We start from the raw sequence: 23,702 nt of genomic DNA on the forward strand, positions 1-23,702 counted from the left end.
ACGTAGTGGAGGCAATTGAGATCGAATAGAGATCATGACTATGGCAATCACATGACAAAAGAGTCTCCCGTGCGCACTTCCATGCTCACGCTAGAAAATGGAGGAGAGGAGAGTAGTGGCGGTGTCGGAGGAGAGGAGGGATGCATGAATTTCGAGGGAATGACAATGGGGACGAGGGAGGAGGATGTTCAATTGTTTAAGGGTAATTATATAATCTACTACTTAATTTATTTTAATTTTAAAATAATAATGTGATATATTTATTAGAAATATAATAGTCATTAGTTGTATTTCGTCATAGCTTTCACTTTAGATCTAAAATTCATAGAAGATATTGTCATCTAAAAATGTTTCGGAGGTTTTTACGAAGACCGGGTATTAAGGGAATGTAGACGTAATTAACCATATTCTGAATATTGGAGCAGTGTGGTTAGGCCACATTTTCAGCTCTACTACTATGTCTGGTTTGACCCACATTATTTCTAATAAAATTTATTAGCATAATTTATTTATATATCGGACACCTGGGCCTCTTATTCAACGAAGTTATGCACATTCGAAGTCCCCATGCGACAATTAGAAAAATAAAATGGCATAAAACTATATATACCAAAGTTATGAATAGAAGAACAAGCTGTTCTCACTAAAATTATTTGCTTTGTGTACTAATTGGGCTAGATATAATATAATTTCTTGTTGTGATGTTGATGTTTGCTAAGCAGTGAGGATTGTTTAAACTATCTTTCGTTTTTCTTATGTGAATGTGTGTTACACTGACAGGAGCAACAGCAAGCTTGCTCATTGGTAGGCCAAACTTGCTGACCCTAGATTACCATGTAAAACCTGGACTGAAACACCTCTTAATGTAAGTGATAATCTGGGATTGAATGAAAATATTTAGTATATAGACTGTTTATCAAAAAATATATGGGATTAGAAATTTGGAAAAATAATTAGAAAATATTTACTATTTAAACTGTGTATTAACCTAATTAAATATTTCTTTCTTAAAATAATAAAATAAGAAACTCGGGAAAAATAATATAGGAGTATAATAATCTTCTGTTTTAAGCTAAAATAAAATATATGGAAGTATAAATATTTTAGTATTATTAATAATCTTATTTTTTAAAAAATTATTATTAAAATATTTATGTTCTATGTAAAATAAAATTTTATTATTTTCGGCTATAAAATATAATAATAATTAAGATAATAAAATATTATTTTTGACTATAAAATATGTATCATAAAAAATCAATATTATTATATTATGAAATTAGAATATATTTAAATTAAATTAAATTGCGTTGTATATTTAATGTAATGCTTTAGTATAATATTGCATACGTAACTTCAAACATAACATACATAAAATATATTAATTTTTTTACTATATTTCCATCAGTCTATTTTAAATTAAAATTGAAGGGTATTGTAGTATTATTATATTTCTCTTTACTCTATATTACATCAAATATAATTATTATACTCCTATTCTAAACATCTATTTCTAGAACAACACTCTCAATTTAGTAATAACAAATTAGACTTGGAGTATATAACTCTCAATTTAGTAATAACAAATTAGACTTGGAGTATAACGTCTTACCGGGTCTCGTGCTGCCTTACCGGGTCTCATCTGGAGAAGTTTCGGGGTCCGCAACTCCTCTCGCTCTCTCCCCCCTCCATCAAAACTTCAAAACCCTCACAACGCCGTCTTCCTCTTTTTTCCACTTCTCTTCGCGCCGCCGTAACCCTAATTTTCCTCCACAAACGATAATCTTGCATTGATAATCGATTGATTCATCTCCGTGGGGCTTTCGCCCCTTCCTCGAGGATCTCGAATCCGTGAAGGAAATCCAAGGTCATCTTGTTCTTCTTCACACTTCCGTCGATGGAGAAGCTCCAGGTGTACAGGAATAGCTCGGTGGAGTGGAAGCCGTCCCCTGTAGTAGCTCTCGCCACCAGCGCGGACGGCGCCCAAGTTGCTGCGGCACGCGAGGATGGCGCCCTCGAGATCTGGCTAGTATCCCCAGGTTCCGTTGGATGGCATTGTCAGCTGGTAATATTTCCCGGGATCTACTTCAGTAGAGTGCTCGTTTGTTTTTGTGGTGTGTTAAAAATTTGATCTTTTTTGGGTTTGTTGCAGACGATTCAGGGGGATCCTAGCTCCAGAGTGTCGTCTCTGGTCTGGTGCCGGCCGACCTCGAACGGGGTGGGTCCTGGACGTCTGTTGTCTTCGAGCATTGATGGGTCGATTTCGGAATGGGATATCTACTCCTTGAAGCAAAAGGTAGTATCTTGTTGGTGCAAATTTCACCATCTGTTACTTTTGGCAAAGGCGACTACTTTTCATGATTGTTTGTATGATTTTGTTTTAGTATTGATGTGCCTTCCTTACAAATAATTTTAGAAATATGTTATTGTTAGAGGTGCTTAATAATACTTTTTCTATGTATAACAATTCCTCTGGAGCAGTATGCTGGTTAGTGACTTGACATTTCGATAATATAGTTTGAAGTCTGGGTGCTAAAAATTAGGAAACTCTGTAGTACTAGTAAAGAAAAGTATAATCACACAGACCATCAGCTTCACTGACCTTCATTTGTCCGGCAACCTGGTCATGATTAGAAATCAAAATGTCAAAATGAAAAAGGTTATCTGGTTAAATACTTAAATCTTTTAAGAGCAGACATCTATTTAATTGACATGTTTGCTGAATGCCCTTTCTATTTTCTCCTCTGAGATGATTGCTTGAATGTATTGAATACTTAACATGGGTTCATTCTTTCATTGTTCTTGTAGATTGTTCTAGATTCCGTTGGAGTATCTATCTGGCAGATGGCTTTGGAACCTTTATGTAAAACAACATGTGCTGTTAATTTTGGCTGTGGAGCCAATGGTTATGCAAATCATGAAGCTGATAGTGATTCTGAGTCAAGTAAAATTGATGATGATGATGACTCTAACGAACTAAATGCTGCACATAGTGGGTGGAATTGCCAACGGTTAGCTGTAGCCTGTAACGATGGTTGTGTGCGGTTATATGGTGTCCCTGACACAGGTGCTCTGATTTATATAAGAGCTTTTCCCAGGGTTAGCGGTTAGACTCAAATGCCTTTTCCCCCTTTTATATTTTCTGTAATTTCAGTTCCAGTGTTTGTAATTTTCTTCAATCACAGGTCGCATTTTAAGTGTTGCATGGAGCAATGATGCAAAGTCAATATTTTCTGGGAGTAGTGATGGGTATGTTCTACTAAATCAAGTAGGAGAATCTGAATGAATATTGTTTTCTTGTGCAACAGAGTGTAAATTTTTGCCACGTCTTCTGTTTGTGAACTTTGGAGCTTATTTAAAACGTTATTATCTAACTTCTATCTTTCATAGTCTTTGGTTCTGTTCATTCTAGTTTTCATGAAATTTGTTCTTACCATTATTTTATATTTTGTTTCTTATCATTATTTTGTAGCTTCATAAGATGCTGGGATGCTACAAGTTTTCACGAGGTTTACCGCATTACGGCTGGACTTGGTGGCATGGGTAATGGATCAGAACTTTGTATATGGTCGTTACTGTTTCTAAGGTAGGAAGCGTTAATTATGAATCAGAATTCCTGTCACTCCTCTAAGGCTATAACCATGCTTTAGATGCTCGATTTTATCTGTTTGGCTCTAATTACCTGTTGTTTTAGGTGTGGAACCCTTGTTAGTGGAGATAGTACAGGGACTGTTCAATTTTGGGATAGTCATCATGGGACTCTTTTGCAAGCTCACTCCTATCATAAGGGTGATGTAAATGCTCTAGCAACTGTTCCTGGTCATAACAGGATTTTTTCTGCTGGTTCAGATGGGCAGGTTAGTTATATTATCTTGTAGCTGGTTCATTGGTGATTTAACTTAATTAGTTTCTCACTGAGTTATGTTGTTGCTTAGCATGCTCCTGTTGTTTGGATTGAAAATTGGCCCTTTCAATATCTAAGGGCCATTTATTAGGACGAACAGTGCATTTGTTATGCAAGTTATGCTCAAACTAACCAGTGATTGTAATTGATTGATTATAAATTTCTTCTCGTGTATTCTGATGACAAAATGTTATCCAGGTAATTCTATATAAGCTGTCAAATGATGGAAATGGTTCTGGTGAAGAGAACCTTCCCAAAGAACAAATCACTAAGTGGGTGTATGTTGGATATGTAAGAGCTCATACTCATGACGTGAGGGCCTTGACTATGGCAGTACCAATTAGTAGAGAAGGTTGATCAAAATGAACCATTTTACTCGAAATTACTGTATCAGTGTTCTTTCTTAGATTTTTCAAAACCAGTATTTAGGTCTGATGATGTTTATGTTTTACAGATTCATTGCCAGATATCAAGGTGACCAAGAAACGACGGCGGGAGAAACCCGTCGATTTCAGCTATCACAAGTGGGCACAATTAGGTGTTCCGATGCTTATTTCTGCAGGGGATGACACCAAGCTTTTTGCTTACCCTGCCAAGGAGTTCACCTTATTCTCGCCTCATGACATCTGCCCTGCACCTCAGAGACCACTTGTGAAGTTGGTACCAGATAGTGTTATTGATGGAGCTTCAATGATGCTTCTTCAATCTTCTTGCTGGTTAGATGTTTTGCTTTTCAAGCCAGATGTTAATGTGGCTGCAAGTATGTCTTTTGGGAAAAATACATCAGCACAACTTCTGGCTCGCCTTAAAAGCAAGGGATCCAGGAAAATCATATGTAGTAGCATCTCCAGCAACAGAATGCTGTTTGCATACTCTGATCATGTGAAGCCCTGCCTCTTTGAATTAAGAAGGCCTAAAGGAGGGAAAAGGTGGTCTCTAGAGAAAATTCAACTTCCTAAAGGATTGCCATGTGCACACAGTATGGTCTTTACTGTTGATTCATCTTGCTTGATGTTAGCTGGCCATGATAGAAAGATATATGTAAGTTCTTTACTTTCTGATGCAATGGAGAATATAACTTGGGACATCTTATTCTTTGATGCTTCTAGCCTTTTTGGGTCCTTTTCAAGTTGCTCTAGAAATTTTATGCTCAGTGACCTAGCCAAAGTGTCCCAAGTTTTGTTGTCTGTTCTATGTCCATGAAAAGGCTATTCATGCAATTGTTAATAAATGAGATGCAATTATTTTCTGGCCTCTGTTAGATTTCTAATCCTGTTTCTTTTCTGTTGGATTGAAGCAGGTTGTGGATGTGAAAAGATCAGAAGTAATCAATACTTTAGGTCCCCAAAGAAAGGTGGATGATATACCTTCACTAAATGAACCTCCCATAACAAGAATGTTTACGAGTATGGATGGACAGTGGTTAGCCGCAATCAGTTGTTTTGGGGACATTTACATATTCAATCTGGAGTTACAAAGGTACTTTGCTGTCCATAACCTAAATGTTGACATTCTTCCAAGTCCTTTCTCTCTTTTCAGTTTTTTCATGGTTGAATATAGCATGCTGCACTTACTTTTTATCTTTATATTTTCAATTTTAACAGACCATTCAAGTTATGTTGATAATCATCAACATAGATAAGAATATTTTTTCAGATGCATGGTTATGGTATAGTGGCATTAGCTTCCTACTACATGTTGCATGGGATGAGTGCTGTCCTTATTATAACTAATAATTACAAATATGATTTTATACTACAGTAATCCACCTGTAATTTTTTAGAACATTATGATATCTATCTCCTTTTCACAGTTATGCATATGTTTGCTTCCTATCCTAACATTTTAACCATCGCTTTCAGGCAACACTGGTTCATATATAGGATGAATGATGCTTCTGTCACTGCTGGTGGCTTTTCTCCCAGGAACAGCAATGTATTTGTCATCACGACATCGTCAAACGAGGTATATGTGTTTGACGTGGAAGCAAAACAGCTAGGTGAATGGTCAAGGCGCCATACTCACCATCTACCTAGGAGATTTCAAGAATTTCCAGGAGAAGTTATTGGACTCTCATTTCCACCTTCATGTTTGACTTCTGTCATAGTATATAGTTCAAGGTACAGCCTCACTTCTTTATTTGCTTCTATCTATATACTGTGTCTTTGAGTTGCATAATTGGCACCATTTGTTGTGGATACTTAGTACAGCAACAACTATATCATTACCCACCACCCCAGCATGCCTTAATCCTAGCTATTTTTGGCGAGTGAATTAATCTATTCTTTATGTGACTGGGCAACGCCACTGAAATAATCTCATGTAATAGGGAAATCTGAAGATCTTTTGGCTCTCTAAACTTGTCTAGGAATGCATCAAATAACAGGAGATTGTTAGAGTGTCCTGTTTTCAAGGAAATGGATGTGCCAAGTGGTTGATATTTTTTACACATCAATCTTTTGTTTTAAGTATAAATTATTTTATTTGTTTACTTTTGAGCTGCCTTGTTGTCTAGGCATCCAATAGGCACCTGTCTACGCTTAGGACAATGTAGTCCTTTTTCTGCCAGCCTATAGTCTTTTAAATCTTGGATCTTGAGAGGAGGGTGGTTGTTTGAATATCATGAAGGATAATGTCTTATGTCAACTCTCTGATGAAATGATGGGTGAAATTTTGGAAGAATTTCCTTGCCCACTTCATTTGTTATTCTAAAACGGCCCCCATTATAAAAATATGATCAATCAGATGTGTCATGAAATGGTAGCCATTCCTTTCTGAAAAAAAGATCAAAAGCAAATTTTCTATTGCATGGCATACGGAAGAGGTGAGGCATCATTGTTCACAATCTCACTATCTGGTCGACGGTGTGTACTCCGTGCAGGGCAATGTGCTTTGTGGACTTTGGGATGCCTGTTGATCAAGATGATGAAGAATTGCCAAACAGTTCAGATCCATCATTAGAGAAGTATGAATCCAGCAAAAATGCAAGAGCAAAGAGGAAAAGGAAGAACCTTGACGAAGAATCAAGGCGAAATAAGAGAAAGAACTTTGATTTTTGTTCATTCAAAGATCCAGTTTTATTTGTGGGTCACCTGTCAGAAAACTCTCTTTTGATAATGGAGAAACGGTGGATGGAGGTTGCTCAAAGTTTTGAAGCTCCTATTCATAGACACATATTTGGAACTTAACGGGAAAGCACTACACTTCTATACGGCTTCGAGGGAGTCCTCCTGTGACCTAGACTCCCATTCTTTTTCCATTCAGGTCACCGGCTATAACAACAGAGTACTATGTAAAATAGTTGCTACCATTTCCAGGTGGATTGACTTATGACAAAGGGATTTGTTTTCATGAGAGAGAGCAGCCCTGCAGTAACTGTATCTGTAAAATGAGTGAAACACTTGAAAAGTTCTCTCATCTCTGTTTGTTTTACAGTCTACTTAAGATGATCTTTAGTCAAAGCTTCAGTTTTTGTTAAGTTAGCCAGTTCAGTGCTCATGAAGCATGGATGTTCTATTTCAGTTGCAATATGGAAGCTTTGCCTTTGTATGAAGCGACTTAGCAAGTGCCTAATAAAGGTGGAATTTTGGTTGAGAATTAAGGTGAATTATGAGTCAGTTTGATTGCCCTATTTCTGTCACTGGATATCTTTCAAGGCATTTTTGGTTTTATCACTATTATAACATAGGTAAAGAGCATCTTTCTATATCAACTTTTCCTACAAGAATCACTACTATAAATGTACGTACCTGTATTATTTTTCCCAGCAAAAAGAAAATTGATACTTAATTTTCTGAGTGTGATCATACCTAATTAAGCTTTGCAATTTGCTTCTCAAGGTATCCTTTAAAAAATCAAATATAATTAAATTGCATAAGTCCAACATTACTTTTCTAATTTTCATTTTGAATCGAAGAGAGCTGAAAACCAACTAGAGACCAACTTAAAGTCTCCCTATCCTGCCGGAGAATAAACTCAAACTCAAAACTCAAACTCGTCCGGCTACGGGGTTTTGCAATTACATCCTATGATCCTAAACAGTATTAATCTAAATCACCTGTATTCCCTTCTCTATAAGTGTGGCTAAACTCCACAGAATCAAACTCACTCGGGATCCTAACATTCTACTATCGTTCCTTTGAGTCTCCCAGGAACCGCTATCTCGCCTTTCAAGATCTTCACAGCTCTAACTCACACATTACTTTTGTTTGATCTCGAATGGAAATTATATCTATTATCTCTACTGCATGGTACATTTATCAACTCCTATCAGATTCTACAATATTTTGACAAATTTCTACGGCACCACCACAAGTGCGTATTTTTTATATTTTATATTTTTATTTTTATAGAATTTACTAGTTTAAATAAAAAAATAAAATTTCAACAGTAGGTGAAATGACTAATATTAAAAAAAGATAGATAAGAGAGTAAACATAAACTGTAGCCGAGATGATCGATATTTAATAAAAGAAATAATAGAGAGAGAATCTTAATGTAGTTGAAATAATATATAATTAAATATTATTTAATCTATAGGTAAAATAGTAATTATAGATTATTATTAAATTAATTTATAAGCATACCATCTCAAAATCTATAGGCAAAAGTTGTATAGAATAAGATGAAAGAGAATGATGAAAAACCATACCATAATAAAATAAGATGTTTAGTTACAATACTAGAATAAAAATACTTATTCTAGAATAAAGATAAATAATTTTCTTTTTATTGTACAAGTGAACGGGGGCTTAATAACTTTGTTCTATGTACAACAATTTACAAGCACTTACAAGAGAAAGGTAAAGTAGGAATTTAACAACCCACTTGATCTTTGAATTGAGATATCTCCTCAAAGATAGGAAGCCTTTTGGACCCAAATGGTGCCCACTCCTTGATCACCATATCCAGCATCTCCATCATCTCATCTTCCAACTCCCTTTCATCATTTGCGACCAAAAACAAATCCTTGAATTGCAAATCTATCTCTCTAAGTAGCTCCTCGGCCCTTTTCATTGTCTTCCTATCGTCGTCGTCTCCGGGGAACTTCCGGCCAATGACATTGCCAAGGATGCATCTGGCCTCGTCGAGACGGCCTTGCTTCATGAGACACAGGGAGAGATTGCATGCCTTGTTCGCATCCGGATCGATCATCTGAGCCTTCTGGTACACAACTTCCGAGGCAATGTAGTTGCCTTGCTGCATGTATGCCCATGCTAGGTTGCTCTGTTGATCAAAATTTTAATACATATAACAGTAAGAGATCATTTAGTCTCATGTGTTTCAAGATACAATATTTATACTACGAACGAACGTTTAGTTTCATATGTTTCAAGATACTAACTCCCTGAGAATAAGCAACCAATGTAAACAAAAGTCATATAGGATTCATAAACTAAAAGCTAATTTTATATTATTTATATATAAACAACCCCTAAAGGTCTTTAATGAACACACCAAAATCTATGTATCCATTGTTAAGATACATAAAACACCTATCTCTTATACCCCATCTCATACCATCTCAAAATCTGAGATATGATGAAATTAAATTATATATTATAATTCCTTACCACATCTCTCTTATTCCGAATAAATGGAGTTTATCTTAGTCGTATGCATCAAAAGATATAAATTAGCTGCACTTAAAAGATATGAAATTATTGAAGAAATTTAAAAGGAAATAGAGAGTACAAGGAGTCGAGAAGTCTCATGCTTGATGGAAACTTGGAACTTCTTGCCATGCGATCTAGCCTTCCTAGTAGTCTTCCCTTTGAAAGCCTCCCCCAAATATATCCTCCTCAGCTTCTGCTTCAGTAGCTCTATCTCCTCCTTCGTTCTCCCACATCTCTGATCACCAATATTAATTAGTTTCTTTCACTATGATAGAATAAAATAATAAAAGTAATAATAATAAAAGGGATGTTCTTGGGCACATGAGGCTCAAATGTTTAAATTTGAAACACAAAAATATAATTTAAAATCGAGTTCAAACCTTGTAAAGGTCGATGAGAAGGTTATCAAGTGAATCCTGGGATTTATTGGAACAAAGATGTCTAAAAGATTTGATGGCTTGGATGGCTTCCTCGGCTCGATTTTGCTGCTTTAAGACCACAGCCATGTCTTTGAGTGCACTCTCAACTCGATCATTAGCATTTATAGCTTTCCAGAACCATAAGATGGATGCATCCAAGTCCTTCTCGACCAACTGTTAAATAAACACTTTGATTAAAACAGCTTGAAACTTTTAAATAACGAATAGAAGATGCATATTCCTTTATTTGCAAAGTCGTTTCAAGTCTATCCTAAGACAATTTCAATTGGAACATAAGAAGAAATAGACTGCCATATATTTTTAATAAGGCGAAAGTACAATAATGTATTGCTACTTAGTACAAGGTGGTTAGTTAGTGATCCTCGTTGGAATTAATTACATATATTAATATAAAACCCTACATCACTAGATCTTGTAACCCAACCCAGTGGTTGGTGGAATTCTACCAGCATACAACAAAAGTCATAGGTTTGATTTCTCCTATGATCGTAAGGTTGATATCTCGATTAATCTATTAAAAAAAACATAAAGAACTTATGTATATATAGTATATAGGTGTGGAATAATTGTTGGGGTCTCTTAGTAGTTTCTGAAAGTGCCCTTCAAGGGCATAACAAAACACTCACCATCTTCCTCAGATTGCTTGCTTGCAGCACCAGCTGCAGGATTGCATGCATGGCTGCCAAATCGAATGGAACCTATTTAATCGCACGATTTGGCATGCAGCCCAGTAAGAGGAGCACTGTAGGAAGCTCCTCCTCCCATAGCAACTATATATACACAAAAGAGGAGACCTTCATCTCCTAAATCTTGGTCTAAATCTTGGCAATTATTGTACAGAATGTTACCTGGAGATACTTGGCTCGAACGTAGGGCCCATCTCCCGAGGGAACCTTGTGGATTACGTGCAAATCCTTCGTACCAACTTCCATCTCTCTCTCTCTCTCTCTCTCTCTCTCTCTCTCTCTCTCTCTCTCTCTCTCTCTCTCTCTCTCTCGGGGATCGAGTGGAAAGGAGGGGAATGATGGTGGGTTTTGGGCAGGCGAGCGAATGGTTTATAGTCCCACAGAAGAGGGTAAAGGGAGAGAGAGAGGAGGAGAGGTACATTGGATCGGGTGAGGTTTGCATGTGGACGCAGGGCCGTCCGGGTTCAAAACCTCGAGAGGAAACGAGGTGAGGTTACGTAGGGTAGCTTCGATTTGCTACCGTACAAATGATTGCTGTGCCTCCACGTGCCATTGTCTGACGTGGCAACGTAAGGGGAATAATAGAAATTAAATATTATATGACTCTAAAGGGAATATTCCGGCACTCCATTCTTACTTACTCCTATCCTACCAACGAAGTGTAAGTTGGATGGCTTGGCTTCTCGGGAGTTAATTTTGTGTCCAGGTGAATAGAACTTTGTTCCGATCTCACTTGTGCAAAAGCTCCAGAGAGGCACAAAATGGGATGAGATGGAAGGGCGGCGTAGAGGATTTTTATGCAGCAGAATGGGTTGAACAATACTTTTACTGACACAATGTTTACAGTGGCTTAATTATTTTGGGTTATTTCCTCAAGATTTTGTGATTTTCTGCAATCAAACATCATCCGGAAGAAGACAATCATCTTAATTTCTCAACTGTTTACCAAAACTTACCTCCGTCAAAACGTAAAAATATTAGAGCTGGTGGAAACCAAAATAATTATCTCTTTACTGGAGGCTGGATAACAGATAATTCAACTGGTAAATATCAGGGTCATCAGGTTAAACATAAATTAATAGCAATGCCTTTGGTTAATTAGGAACAACAAACCGTGGTGTAAAAAATAGGAACAGTGATAATAATAGTAAGAAATAGGCCCTTAAATACAGCAGAGATTGATAACGATAACAGCATGCTCAAGAAAACAAGAAAAATGAACAGGCTTTCCAAAATCCATACATAGTAAGGTAACCAAGGAACCACACTACTCATCACTAGGCCTTGTGATACAATAATAGCAATATCCGACATGCGACGGCCCCAAGCAAGTCCATTAATAAGCCATTCATTTTGCTAAAAGACTAAACAAGCATGCAAGATCTAGCACAAACTCATTACTCCACTAGGCCTGGTTCCCTCTTCCGCGGCCACCCATCCTTCCTCGACCACGAGTGTAAACTCTGCCACCGGGACCTCCACCGCCTCTGCCCCGTTCATACCCTGCACCACCTGTCCAATTTTGTGAAGCAATTAGTATAAAAACAATTGTATCCATGAGCATGTTTAGGCCAGGGATTGAAATTTCGGCTGATCCTGATCCGTATTGCTAGAACGGATCAGATGTATGATACGGCCAATCTCTAATCCAAATTGTCTGAAATCGAAAGCCGATATAAGCAATGCATATTGTTTTTTAAGCGGCAATTCCCGATCCCAAAACCAATACTTAGAACTTGGTTTAGGCAATCAAAGAAATATAAGCTGGTTGCCAATCCGTGAAACAATTTATGCTGGTAGAAGTGCCAAAATGAAAGACCAAGTCATTAGATAATAGTACAATACATATTCCTAAGTCAACCACCTTCACATATATACTGTATCAGAATAGAAACCTATAGAAGGAGTTAAGCCCCTCATTGTCACATGTCATTGTAGTGTGTGAGAAGTTGGTGGTTTTCATTGCTGAACGTGATATATAGCATTAGAGTACCAAGAACCAAGAAGTTGTATACTCTATGGTATCCTACTCACATAGATCACACAATGGATGGTCAGAGAAGTACTAGCATGCCATTCAAAATGACCTATTCTAGGTGCATAAAACATAGGTTAAAGAGATTCAGATGTTTGCTAAGAGCTTACCACGATAACCCCAATTGCCTCTACCTCGTCCACCACCACGACCCCAGTTTGAGTTCCACCCACCATTTTCTAACAAGATATTTGCAATGGGTCAGCATTTTCTTTTAAAAAGAAAATAACAAGAGCAGGGAAAAAGGAAAAGAAGATCGCATAGAATATGAAAGGATATTGATCCCATCATTAACTATAAGAGAAAGGCAACAAGCAATTATCCATTGCCTACAAGAAGAGAATCCTATCTTACCATTAGGCGATCAATTACATATAAAAATTCAAAAAAATTAATTTATGAATGCAATGCAAGTCAAAAATGTCACTTAATCATCTAGCCCTAAAAGGTCAATATAAAATTTGATCATGTATTAATCCTGTATGGGACAAGAAAATGAATACCTTGGTTGTCACCATATCCTCCATATCCACCTTGATTATAGCCATACCCACCATAGCCACCTTGGTTGTTGGCATATCCACCATAGCCACCTTGGTTGTTGGCATATCCACCATAGCCACCTTGGTTGTTGCCATATCCACCATAGCTACCATATCCTCCTCTACCCCAACCCCTTCCTCTTCCTCTCCCTCTACCACGCCCTCGTCCATAAGAATCTTCACCAAGCACAACTGATAAGTTTAGTAATGGTTTCATCCATAAAAGGTTCTCTGATAATGGGGTATACCTTCAGCAAATTGACCTTGACCTTGTCTTGGCTGATGTTGTTGCTGCTGTACATACTGCTGTGGCTGCTGGAACTTTTGCTGTGGTTTAGGCTGCTCGACATGTGATGGGGCTTGATACCTATCACAAATGGGCAAAGGTATTGTCCATAAGAAACTACCACCAGACCTATAGTTTATGGAGTACCCTTCCAATAGAAGCTGATCACTTTTGGTCAGGTATTTGGAAAGCATATCCCTATTATATGACAGATTGAAAGTACAGAGACATCAAGTACATTACCCAGGGGAATTCTTGTTTAGCTCCCTTGGTGACAGCGAGATTGATATCATTGATACATGGCGTGTCATTTCCAACCTGCACAGAAAAGGATGAATATTAAATTATCTATCAACCACCAATTTTATCAGCCTATTTCATAGCAGTAAAATTTTCAGACACTTAACGGTACAAGGCCCTCTTCTATAGGTTCCCATACATCAGTGATGCTTATCGAGCTGATAGAGGTATCTTGGTGCAACCCAGGAATCCTTTTCTGCAGTAAAAATAGATGAGCGAGGAGGCCTAAACATATTTATAAATATCATAATGGTGAACAGTGTTTCCACAACCTTTATGATCTCTGCAATAGCCACTGTCTTATTGATTGCCTGTCCCATGGCCTTCAACACAATCTCTCGCACCCTTTTTTCCTGGTTGAAGAAGAATTATAATGTATATTATGGAATTTAGCATTCATAGACCATCAAATGTAATCTCTACAGCAATCAAGAGCATAACAATATATCGTATTATGCCACTGTAGAAAAATAGAGTCACAATTTCTAAACAATGATCCAAGTCTTTTCTTCTCTAATCAAGTGTATAAATTAAATCATGACCCCAAAAGGATTGAGGATATCTCACAAAGGTTGATGGCACTCAAATCAGTAAGATTCAAGCCTACAGTGAGAATATCCACTAGATAACTCATTATCCAATGTGCTACATAAGAATAACAAACTGTTATGTGATTAAAGCCAAACAAGAGAAGGATTACATCAAATCAAAGTTGAATTCTGGAGGAAACTAAGATGAAAACCAAAGAATACATTGGAAAAGTAAGTTGGAAAATAAAATCAATGAATACAATTTGAATCAAAAAAGAAAAATTTAAGATAATATGCACACAAAAAAATTTCATTACCTTGGTTCAATAATGAAGAGTGGTAGATGAAGACTATAGTTTAGTTAGAGCTTGGTAGAAAGTAGATAGGTCCACTAGTACGCAATCCAAGTATCATCCCTAATACATAGAGTTGGGTATGGCATGCATCAAAGCTGTGGTTGGCCCATTCAAAGACTTAGTATTATTCTAAATCAATTGTCAACCAAGTACAATGCTATAGAGCTGATGCCAATGCTGTGGCCAAAAAAATCTTTAAAAGTAAATTTGAATTTGGAACAGGAAAAGACTAACTACAAACTAGAGCGCATACTAATGTGTTAATATACACAAAAGCAGGACACTACATCCACTGAAACTAAAGAGGTCTCAGGAAATAGGTACATGATTAATTATCAGAAAGGTTATAGATAATTTCTGACAAAGCCAATAAGAGGGCGTATGTTTCAATGCCATCGCCATGCTCAACAATTAGCTCATTTCTAGCTATTGCTAGTAAAAAAAAGAATATATAGTTAGAAGAGTGTGATACTTGATGCAACAGTTGTTCCTTTCATCTTGGGGGAGTTTGGTGGTTTCAATAGATTTTGGGAAATAAATACAGAGCATCAATGCCCAAATAACAAAACACATAATTGAGAACAGTGAGTTGCTATGCAAACAGCGGAGAAGAAAGACAAACAACTGTTAGAGCGCAATACATTTTGCAGAACCAAAATCTCTTAAGACTACAAACATCTAATTCAAATAATCGTAAAAAAATTGACATAAACCTATTTATTTTAAAACAATGGAAATAAACAAGTATATAACCTGGAACATTTAGGCCACAAATATATAATCTAAATAATCAGATAAACAAACAATCAATATAAAACCCTATTTGGTTTGAATCAACGAAAATATGCAACCACAAGAAGTCTTTCGTTCGATAAACTAAGATGTCGTCCAAAATACACAAGAAAACCCCACATTTAGAAGAGCAACAGAAGCATTAAGAAAACAAACAAAACATAGCAACTCTAATCAAGGATCCCAATGAGATACATCTATAGAACAGCAGTCGCTATCTCAACTGCCAAAACATAGACATCTACGAGGTCGTAGCAGAGCTAGATATTAACCTGAAGGAGGCTGGTAGCGTAGCTGACATAGTTCCGGATGAGTCCTTGAGTCGTGATTCGGATTTCGTTCTCGCTTATGACCGACTCGGGCCGCGGCTTCTCCACTCTTTGGTAACGATCCATGGCTTCCGAGCTCCTATTCCTCCCCCTCCTACGAGTTCGACGAGATAAGATAATAGAAAGGAAGGGAAAGGAAGGGAAGGGCTTGAGGAGAGGAAATCTTAGGATTAGGGTTTGGGGACGGGTGGTGATGGGCGCGAGAGTGAAGGCGCTAAAACCCTAGCAAGCGATTAGGAGCTGACAAAAAGGAGACGGAGAGCGAAATGGGCTAAAACCTGAGAGCACTTTAACGGCCCCTCTCTCTCCCCCACTCTCTCTCTCTCCCCCACTCTCTCTCTCTCTCCCCCCCTTGCGAATACGGGTGGAGCGGAGCGTATTGATTAGATCCGACCCGTTTGAGCCTCGCAAATAAACGGATGCGGATCAGTGTCGTCAAAAGTATAATTACAATATGTAATTGTTGAATACTTTGGAATATAATTACTAAAATAACATATTCTTGCGTGATAATAACAACAGACTACAACCATGCACGAAATTTAAAAACAAAGGACAATAACAAGTCCACTTTATTTGCCCCATATTCCCAACTACGTACTACTGCAAAGACTAAACTAAGCTCAACGCCTAGTAATAACGCTCGCAACCACGCATGCACGTAGCAACACTTCAAACATATCTAAGGATGCTTACATCCATAACCACCACCTAAGCCACCACCACCTCCAATACCACCCCCTCTATTACCACCAAGTCCACCGCCGCCGCCGCCGCCGCCTATGCCACCAAGGCCACCACCGGCACCACTGAGCCCGGTCGCACCTCCAATACCGCTGCCGATGCCTTTCCAGCCATAAAGTCCACCACCGACTCCTGCACCACCTCCGGCGCCGGCTATCCCGGCGATGCCACCAACTCCACCACCGACACCGCCAATTCCACCGAGACCGGCCCACCCACCGACTCCTCCGAAAGCCATAAAGTTCTTCTGGCCATTAAGATCGGTCACTGGGGTTCTTTTACCCGGTTTAGTGGTTGCCACACTTACACTAGTACTAATGTGGCGTGGCACGTCCCTACCACATGCATCTTGCAACGTGAGGTGGAATAGCACCAAGAAGAGAAGCCACCACCTCGCCATCTCTCTCCGGGCTATACCACTCTCTCTTGGATACACTACAAATTGGAGAACTACGTAAGTCTTTATAGTGGTTGGTTCGATTGAACTGCTCGTTGTAGTAAATGCGAGTATGGTGTAGTCCATGAAGGAGATGATCTCGTAGGCGGTTGTTGTTACTTGTACTCCTTTTAAGGGTATATTTATAATATACGCAGTAGAATATCGAAGCGTATTCGGAGCTTATCGGCTTTGTCACGGAGTTGTTATTACTTCATTAATAAGAGAGTTGTCAAAGCATTCAGTTTGAGGTCACGAGAACCGATGCATGGAGCATGAGTGAATAAATGTTCTCTTTGTTTTGTTTATTGCTCTTATCTATATCAATTCCTCTCCTCTGCTGGCTGGGAATATATTTAGAGAAGCTGCATCACAAGTTTGTTTCGTAGTGATTCTTATCATGGCTCATTTTTGGCTCTCGCAGAAGTACTTTCCATTGTACATAGAATTATTGAAAACAAATAAAAAGCATGTCATTTAGAAGTGTTGACACATAGCAAAGGTCGACAATTTCACATATCTCATCATATTCTACTTGTTAAACCCCTCCACCGGGGATCTCTCTCACCAGTGGCATCACCGGCATGTTCCTCACTCTCCCCTCCTCTTAACCTCACTTAGGAGGAGGGAAAAGATTTCCCCCCTAACTATTTCCCCTTATTCCTCCTCCTCCCTCTTCTCTTCTTTCTTTTTCCTCCCTTCTCTCTTCTATCTTTCCCTTTCTTTTCTTTTTCTCCTTGTTTTCTTTGACCGAGATCGTCGTGGTCGAAGTCGTCGATCTATGTCGGGATCTCCTTTCTCCCTCTCTCCCCTAAACCCCTTCCCTTCTCTTTCTCTCTTTTATTTTCCCATGGTCAACGAGGAAGAGGGCTAGGTTCCCAAGCTGGTTAATGGTGGGGATGACGGTTGTGGTTGGGGTTTGATTGGCTCGGAGATGGATCGAAAGTGCAGATGGTGGTTACGGTGAGGGATTGGAGGTGGGGCGGTGTCGAGCAAAAGAATATGGGCTATGTCGCTTGCTAAGGGTAAGAGTTTAAGAGGAGAAAGAGAGAGAGGTGCTCATCACACCTTCTTTAAATAGTAATAGGCTTGTGACAAAATCAACTAGACTAGCCCTCCAAGCTGGGTCATAACACTTTTCTCTATCTTTGTACCCATCTCCATTCCCTTCACATCGTCCTCTTGTAGATGACTCATCTCTGTTGAATTCACCTTCACATCGTCCTCTTGTAGATGACTCATCTCTGTTGAATTCACCTTCACATCGTCCTCTTGTAGATGACTCATCTCTGTTGAATTCACCTCCTCCTAGAAGATAACTCTGCCACCTCCCCTCAGTCCTTTGCTATTCGTCGTCATCACATGTTGTCTACCATCCTCTTTCCTCTCTGATGAGGATGACAACCATGATTTTTGGTGGCTGCCAAATTATGTAGTTTTTTAATAGGTGATTTATTTTAGTTTTTGCAATTTGTAGCTATAACTACTTCAAAATCTATTCGATCCAAATTGAAAGGAAGCTTAAGCTTGCTTGTCTATTATGATTAAATGTGTTGAATATTTCTCATTTAGATTTTACATATCCCAAAGTAAAATGGATATTCAATATCCCATTTTCCTATGAGTGTGAACCTTGTAAAATATGATTAGATATCCTCTCAGAGCTCATTCCTTCAAATGAAGAAAAATAAGAAGACAATTTCACATATCTTAGACTTGAAATTAAGAGAAATATACTGAATCCATTCTATATATTATTTTTATTATTATTAACACCGGGTCATAAAACATATTTATTTTTAATGTGTTAAAAATGATACGATATTAGTTTTTTTCGAACCGTTTCTACATAGATGAGTTAAATTAGCATACATATAAATAATCTTAATTTTTTTAATAAATTTTTAAGGCTAAAATATTAGTAAATAATTGAAACTATATATTTTTTTTTCTTTTAAAAATGTAAATTTAACCTCAAAATAGTTTTTAAGGTATTAAATATAAATAATAAGTGGAATATATATAGTGTGTGTGAATAGTAATAAATAAAAGAATACCAATATATATATATATCAGGTGGTTATTTTTAATTTTTAATTTTTGAGTGGAGGGGTAGTTATGTGACTTGGTCGTTAGTAGCCAGTAATTGGCGAGAAGACCATAAAAGCCAATTTCGTGGCACGAGTCAGCACTCAAGCCCTCGAATCTTGGAGACGCGACCGTGAAGGCCGCGTGCCGTGACTCGCACTAAAACCGACGAGATCACGGACCGTCCAACACATCCTGGTCCTCTCACTCGCTCTCATGGCTCGCCTCTCTCTCCTCGTCCTCTTCCTCTTCCTCCACTCTCGCTTCTCCCCTTCTGCCGCTCTCCTCCCCAGCCATGGATCGGAAGCCTCCTTGAACCCCGCACGAGTCACGCAGCTCTCGTGGCGTCCCAGGTTCCGAGATCCAACTCTTCTCCCTTTCTTTCTTCCGTTCGCCTCGAAACCCTAGTCTCCGATCTCAGCGATGCCTCTTTCGCAGGGCGTTCTTGTATAAAGGTTTTCTATCTGACGAGGAGTGCGACCACTTGATCTTTCTGGTGAGTGAAATCCTTAATACTCGGTGTACATTTTTGTTTTCTCCTGTTTGGAATGATGGGATTTAGTGTTTGATGTTTGGATCGATGGAGTAGGCGAAGGATAAGCTGGAGAAGTCGATGGTGGCCGACAACGATTCGGGGAAAAGCGTGATGAGCGAGGTCAGGACGAGCTCGGGGATGTTCCTGGACAAGCGGCAGGTAATCGAAGCTTACGGAATTGTAGATACGGGATTTATGAGTATTTTTGTGGAATTGGTGATCCTAGTAGTTGGAATTGACTCTGCAAGATGGTTTAATTTGGTTAGTGGATCTCAGTTATTACTTGTTTGGTAGCATATGCTTGTGTAACTTTACTATTTCGTTTTGCATTTGCGCTTGATCTCGAGATATGTCCGACCAAATTCATTTGTTGGCGATAGTTTTGACATTGTAATGGTTCATGACATCAGGGTAATTAAAAGGAGCGTCTCTGAGTCAATTCGTGAAATTATCTCTTGTCTAGACTCTTTACCTTTGAATTGTTGGATTTGCAAGTTGATGTATCATATAGATACGACTGTAGAATCAGTAACTTGATTCATCAATACTCATCTTAGTACTCAAGGCATTTAGAAGAAGGCAAGGAGGAATACAGCAAAAATGTAGTATGCACCTTTAAAGTCGTCATCTCGTTGACATTGTGAACTAGACAGTGAATAAAGAGAGATTTAAGAAATCAAACAATTTTAGTGCTGAATTAATTATGGCGATGTCCGTAATACACATCAACTGAAGAACTAAGAAAACCAAAGTTGAGGGCTACTAAATGAGACGGCTTAATGGAACCTTATGAGAATCACATTTGACCGTGATAGTCACATGCAAAAGCTAAAACATTTGAAGATGAAATACTAGGAATATCGCACGGGATCCATTTATGAGCAAATATTCTGTGCTGGTGAAGAATTGACATCAGGGTATTTAAAAGAGTGTCTAAGCTGGCCTTGAGTTAATACCCAAATAACTGACCGCACCTAGATCCACACCATGGAGTGATCTGAGGTAGTCTGCATGGTTAACCATAAAGTGCCTGATGCACTGCCAGAACCCATGGTTCATGGAATGCACAGACCGAGCTATTTTTTTATCTTTTCTTTGTGAGGAGCTTTCCTGTAAGGTGGCCTGGGAATGGGGTTGAACCTGATCCCATGCTGTCCCTATACAAGATTCTAACCACTTTGTGTACAACAGGCACATTATTGAGCATCTTCGTCTCCAAATGTTTAAGAACTTTTTTAAAGCAAATTAAAAGTTTTAAAAGATATTTGACAAGTAATATCTATCTATTGTATTCTTGTTAGGATATGCAAAATAGTGAACATATACACATTAATATCTCTCTCATGGTGAAGCAGCCTACTTGGAACAGAACAGTATAATTCTCTGGCGGTTTAGCACTTCTCGTCATGCATATCTTATGTTGTTAATGGAATGTACTTAATGGGGAAACTCTTTTCTCATTTCAATTTGATGCAACCACAATTTACAATAATCTGAAATGAAAATTAAATGACAAAGGGAAGGATATTTTCACTACAGGATTGCGACTTCATGATTTTGAACTTCACGACTTATCACATGATGTGCAAAAGTTTGTAAAATTTCTTGTTAAAAGCAGTTACAGTGCCATCAATATGGTTAATTACACTTCTCATAGGCTTGCAGGCAGAAATATGAATTTTTCATTGGGGTTGTGAGCATTTGTTATTTTCCTTTCTTATACTAATTTGAAAAAAATCACTTGTTGGTTATCACATTAGGAATTGTAGATGTGCATTTATGAAAATGCTGATACTTTCTTCACTTGATTTGAAGGATGAAATTGTTGGAAGAATAGAGGACAGAATTGCTGCTTGGACTTTCCTGCCTGAAGGTAGACTAAGAACACCTTTTCTTCTCCGTTACCACTCTGATTTACACTTCTTGGCAGGTTCTTTTGTAATGACCTTGCTTCTTCTCAGAGAATGGTGAATCCATGCAAATACTACACTATGAGAATGGAGAAAAGTATGAGCCACATTTTGACTATTTCCATGACAAAGTCAATCAAGTGCTTGGTGGTCATCGGGTAGCCACTGTACTCATGTACTTATCTGATGTAGAGAAGGGTGGAGAGACCATCTTCCCTGATGCAGAGGTATGCATTTCACTCTTTTCTTTTTTTCGGGTGTGTGTGTGCTCCCAGGTTGCCCAATTATTTTGCTTGCAGTGACATTTGGCATCATTTTCAGGGCAAATTTTCCCAAGAGAAAGATGAGACGTGGTCTGACTGTGCGGCACATGGTTATGCAGGTATCTTGCATAGAATATTGATAATCTCAATTTGATTTAAGCTTTTAATGGGCTAAGTTTTGTATGGCAAATTGATCATATCTATCTTTTACCCGTATTTAAGTTAATGAGTGTGGACCTCACAAGCAAACCATGACACTCCATCTGCCCGTGATTAATCCACAATAGTAGAACTGCTAGTGGGTATCAAATTCATGATGCCTCACATGAAGGCTAGTGTCCCTACCTCATCCATTAATTGTAGTATCAATTGTTCCTATGGCTGTACCAGGAAATAGTCGACTTAGGGTTTTCAACTGTGCTTGTGGATTACTGAAACATCGTTGATTACAATATTAGCTCGCAGATTACTAATTCAAGCATGTTCAACAGCATCCATTACCACATCTTGCAAGCATTTTTTGCCCTTCCCTAACAGTTGCATATGCAGTGAAACCAAGAAAAGGTGATGCTTTGCTCTTCTTTAGCCTTCACCTTGATGCAACAACGGATCCAGAGAGTCTGCATGGTAGCTGCCCAGTTATCGCAGGTGAGAAATGGTCGGCGACGAAATGGATCCATGTGCGATCCTTTGAAAATTCTGGAAATCAGGGTTCAGTTGAGGATTCAGGTAAGGAGTGTGATGATAACAATGTCCTTTGCCCTCAGTGGGCTGCTGTAGGAGAATGCGTGAAGAATCCTAGATATATGGTTGGGTCCAAGGATTCGCCTGGATTTTGTAGGAAGAGTTGCAATGTCTGTGCGCTGTAACTTCTCTTCATTGCACTAAAATTTGACTACTGATCATGATGGATCTGTAGTTCCCCCACTTTTTTTTTTCTTTTTTTTTTCCTTTTTTTTTTGACGAAAACGATTAATTCATTACTTACCTTTCCGGTTACCAAAAAAAAATCCCATTTAAAATCAGAATTCAAAATAGAAGTAGCAGAGAAAAATAAAAACCCTTTGCCCTTTACAATTCTAACCCCTACATTTACCCATATTTGCAAGCCAATATGCTTTGGTGGTTTTTCATTAGATTTTTACAATACCTGGTAAAGGTTGAGCAGCCGGGGATCGGATCAGATTAAGTTAGATTCATCTTAAATAAGTTAAATCACGAATATATATATATATATATATATATATTATAGTGTCTTAGACAAGCCTCAATCGTCAAAGGGAGACTTTAGCCAATTGTTTGATTTCTTCAACGAGTATTTTTCAAGACAGCTTAGCTTAGGAAAAACGTCCATCACAGCCGAAGGCGTCCGAGAAAACGATAGGAGGTGCAACTGGGGTATGGATCTGGAGGTTCGATACTATGTGGACAACATTGATGATGGTACAAACAGTACAGTACACTGCTTTGAAATAAATAAATTTTAAGTCTTTCTTTATTCCAAAGGGCTCTACTCTGTATGGTATTGTCGCAGTGATCTTTATCCTGCGATATGTATATGTACTTACTTATTCAATTGCTATTTTGGTAGATCTATAATGGTACGTGGACATCCATCAAATTCTTGTCATGATGTTATAGACTTTAGTACCTATCCCTATCTGAGCTTCGTTTCTGACTGGACCGATTCTGTGGAGTTTAGTTCAGTAATCATATTCGAATATAAACACAGAGAATCATTAAATGTGATTGAATACGAGTAGAGTTGTTGGATGTGCGAGGTCGGTGAAAACGAAATCACAATCCTCCCAACCTTACTATCCATCCCACGTTGAAACTATCAGCAATCAATCCACCACTATAGTCTATAGCAAAATATACCCAAGCATTAAACTCCATTAATTCTTCAAA

General features: G+C 38.2%; 4 protein-coding genes across 5 annotated transcripts; 2 read left to right on the forward strand and 2 right to left on the reverse strand.

Annotated features, from left to right (window-relative positions):
• The first annotated feature begins 1,694 nt into the window (after positions 1 to 1,694).
• Positions 1,695 to 7,505, forward strand: LOC140778623 (WD repeat-containing protein PCN-like). Its single transcript, XM_073123428.1, has 11 exons — positions 1,695 to 2,065; positions 2,153 to 2,296; positions 2,809 to 3,106; positions 3,186 to 3,249; positions 3,473 to 3,586; positions 3,695 to 3,857; positions 4,103 to 4,256; positions 4,359 to 4,945; positions 5,205 to 5,383; positions 5,767 to 6,024; positions 6,786 to 7,505. Exons 1-11 carry the CDS (start codon positions 1,898 to 1,900, stop codon positions 7,090 to 7,092), a joined length of 2,436 nt encoding a protein of 811 aa, XP_072979529.1. The 5' UTR covers positions 1,695 to 1,897; the 3' UTR covers positions 7,093 to 7,505.
• Positions 7,506 to 8,565: 1,060 nt separating this feature from the next.
• Positions 8,566 to 10,934, reverse strand: LOC140779179 (protein SULFUR DEFICIENCY-INDUCED 1-like). 2 transcript variants are annotated; one of them, XM_073124166.1, is made up of 5 exons: positions 10,808 to 10,928; positions 10,586 to 10,729; positions 9,900 to 10,112; positions 9,599 to 9,754; positions 8,566 to 9,130 (listed from the first exon to the last, which is right to left on the reverse strand). In XM_073124166.1, exons 2-5 carry the CDS (start codon positions 10,634 to 10,636, stop codon positions 8,720 to 8,722), a joined length of 831 nt encoding a protein of 276 aa, XP_072980267.1. In that variant the 5' UTR covers positions 10,637 to 10,729; positions 10,808 to 10,928; the 3' UTR covers positions 8,566 to 8,719. The 2 variants fall into 2 exon arrangements, with proteins under 2 accessions (XP_072980267.1, XP_072980266.1); XM_073124165.1 differs by lacking the exon at positions 10,586 to 10,729 and having other exon boundaries at positions 10,808 to 10,934.
• An 889-nt stretch (positions 10,935 to 11,823) lies between these two features.
• Positions 11,824 to 16,087, reverse strand: LOC140779437 (uncharacterized). The gene is made up of 8 exons (XM_073124498.1): positions 15,759 to 16,087; positions 14,081 to 14,161; positions 13,916 to 14,004; positions 13,752 to 13,826; positions 13,471 to 13,589; positions 13,184 to 13,399; positions 12,791 to 12,859; positions 11,824 to 12,157 (listed from the first exon to the last, which is right to left on the reverse strand). Exons 1-8 carry the CDS (start codon positions 15,879 to 15,881, stop codon positions 12,051 to 12,053), a joined length of 879 nt encoding a protein of 292 aa, XP_072980599.1. The 5' UTR covers positions 15,882 to 16,087; the 3' UTR covers positions 11,824 to 12,050.
• A 3,102-nt stretch (positions 16,088 to 19,189) lies between these two features.
• Positions 19,190 to 22,703, forward strand: LOC140776922 (probable prolyl 4-hydroxylase 6). Its single transcript, XM_073120766.1, has 7 exons — positions 19,190 to 19,436; positions 19,522 to 19,579; positions 19,673 to 19,777; positions 21,434 to 21,491; positions 21,580 to 21,755; positions 21,850 to 21,910; positions 22,341 to 22,703. Exons 1-7 carry the CDS (start codon positions 19,300 to 19,302, stop codon positions 22,658 to 22,660), a joined length of 915 nt encoding a protein of 304 aa, XP_072976867.1. The 5' UTR covers positions 19,190 to 19,299; the 3' UTR covers positions 22,661 to 22,703.
• The last annotated feature ends 999 nt before the right edge of the window (positions 22,704 to 23,702 follow it).

The sequence above is a fragment of the Typha angustifolia genome, chromosome 15, assembly GCF_048772165.1.
Source record: "Typha angustifolia cultivar Huaian chromosome 15, ASM4877216v1, whole genome shotgun sequence".
Lineage (NCBI taxonomy): Eukaryota > Viridiplantae > Streptophyta > Magnoliopsida > Poales > Typhaceae > Typha > Typha angustifolia.

Excerpts from the sequence above, each read along its gene's own strand:
- LOC140778623 (XM_073123428.1), top strand. The coding sequence starts at position 1,898 with ATGGAGAAGCTCCAGGTGTACAGGAATAGCTCGGTGGAGTGGAAGCCG. Across the intron at positions 3,107-3,185 it reads AGCTTTTCCCAGGGTTAGCG|GTCGCATTTTAAGTGTTGCA; the intron begins GTTAGACTCAAA and ends CTTCAATCACAG. Across the intron at positions 6,025-6,785 it reads GTCATAGTATATAGTTCAAG|GGCAATGTGCTTTGTGGACT; the intron begins GTACAGCCTCAC and ends TACTCCGTGCAG.
- LOC140779179 (XM_073124165.1), bottom strand. The coding sequence starts at position 10,891 with ATGGAAGTTGGTACGAAGGATTTGCACGTAATCCACAAGGTTCCCTCG. Across the intron at positions 9,755-9,899 it reads TTCTCATCGACCTTTACAAG|AGATGTGGGAGAACGAAGGA; the intron begins GTTTGAACTCGA and ends ATTGGTGATCAG. Across the intron at positions 9,131-9,598 it reads ATGAGACTTCTCGACTCCTT|AGCAACCTAGCATGGGCATA; the intron begins GTACTCTCTATT and ends TTTGATCAACAG.
- LOC140779437 (XM_073124498.1), bottom strand. The coding sequence starts at position 15,881 with ATGGATCGTTACCAAAGAGTGGAGAAGCCGCGGCCCGAGTCGGTCATA. Across the intron at positions 13,827-13,915 it reads ATAGAAGAGGGCCTTGTACC|GTTGGAAATGACACGCCATG; the intron begins GTTAAGTGTCTG and ends TTTTCTGTGCAG. Across the intron at positions 12,860-13,183 it reads AGGATATGGTGACAACCAAG|AAAATGGTGGGTGGAACTCA; the intron begins GTATTCATTTTC and ends ATATCTTGTTAG.
- LOC140776922 (XM_073120766.1), top strand. The coding sequence starts at position 19,300 with ATGGCTCGCCTCTCTCTCCTCGTCCTCTTCCTCTTCCTCCACTCTCGC. Across the intron at positions 19,778-21,433 it reads TGTTCCTGGACAAGCGGCAG|GATGAAATTGTTGGAAGAAT; the intron begins GTAATCGAAGCT and ends CTTGATTTGAAG. Across the intron at positions 21,756-21,849 it reads CCATCTTCCCTGATGCAGAG|GGCAAATTTTCCCAAGAGAA; the intron begins GTATGCATTTCA and ends CATCATTTTCAG.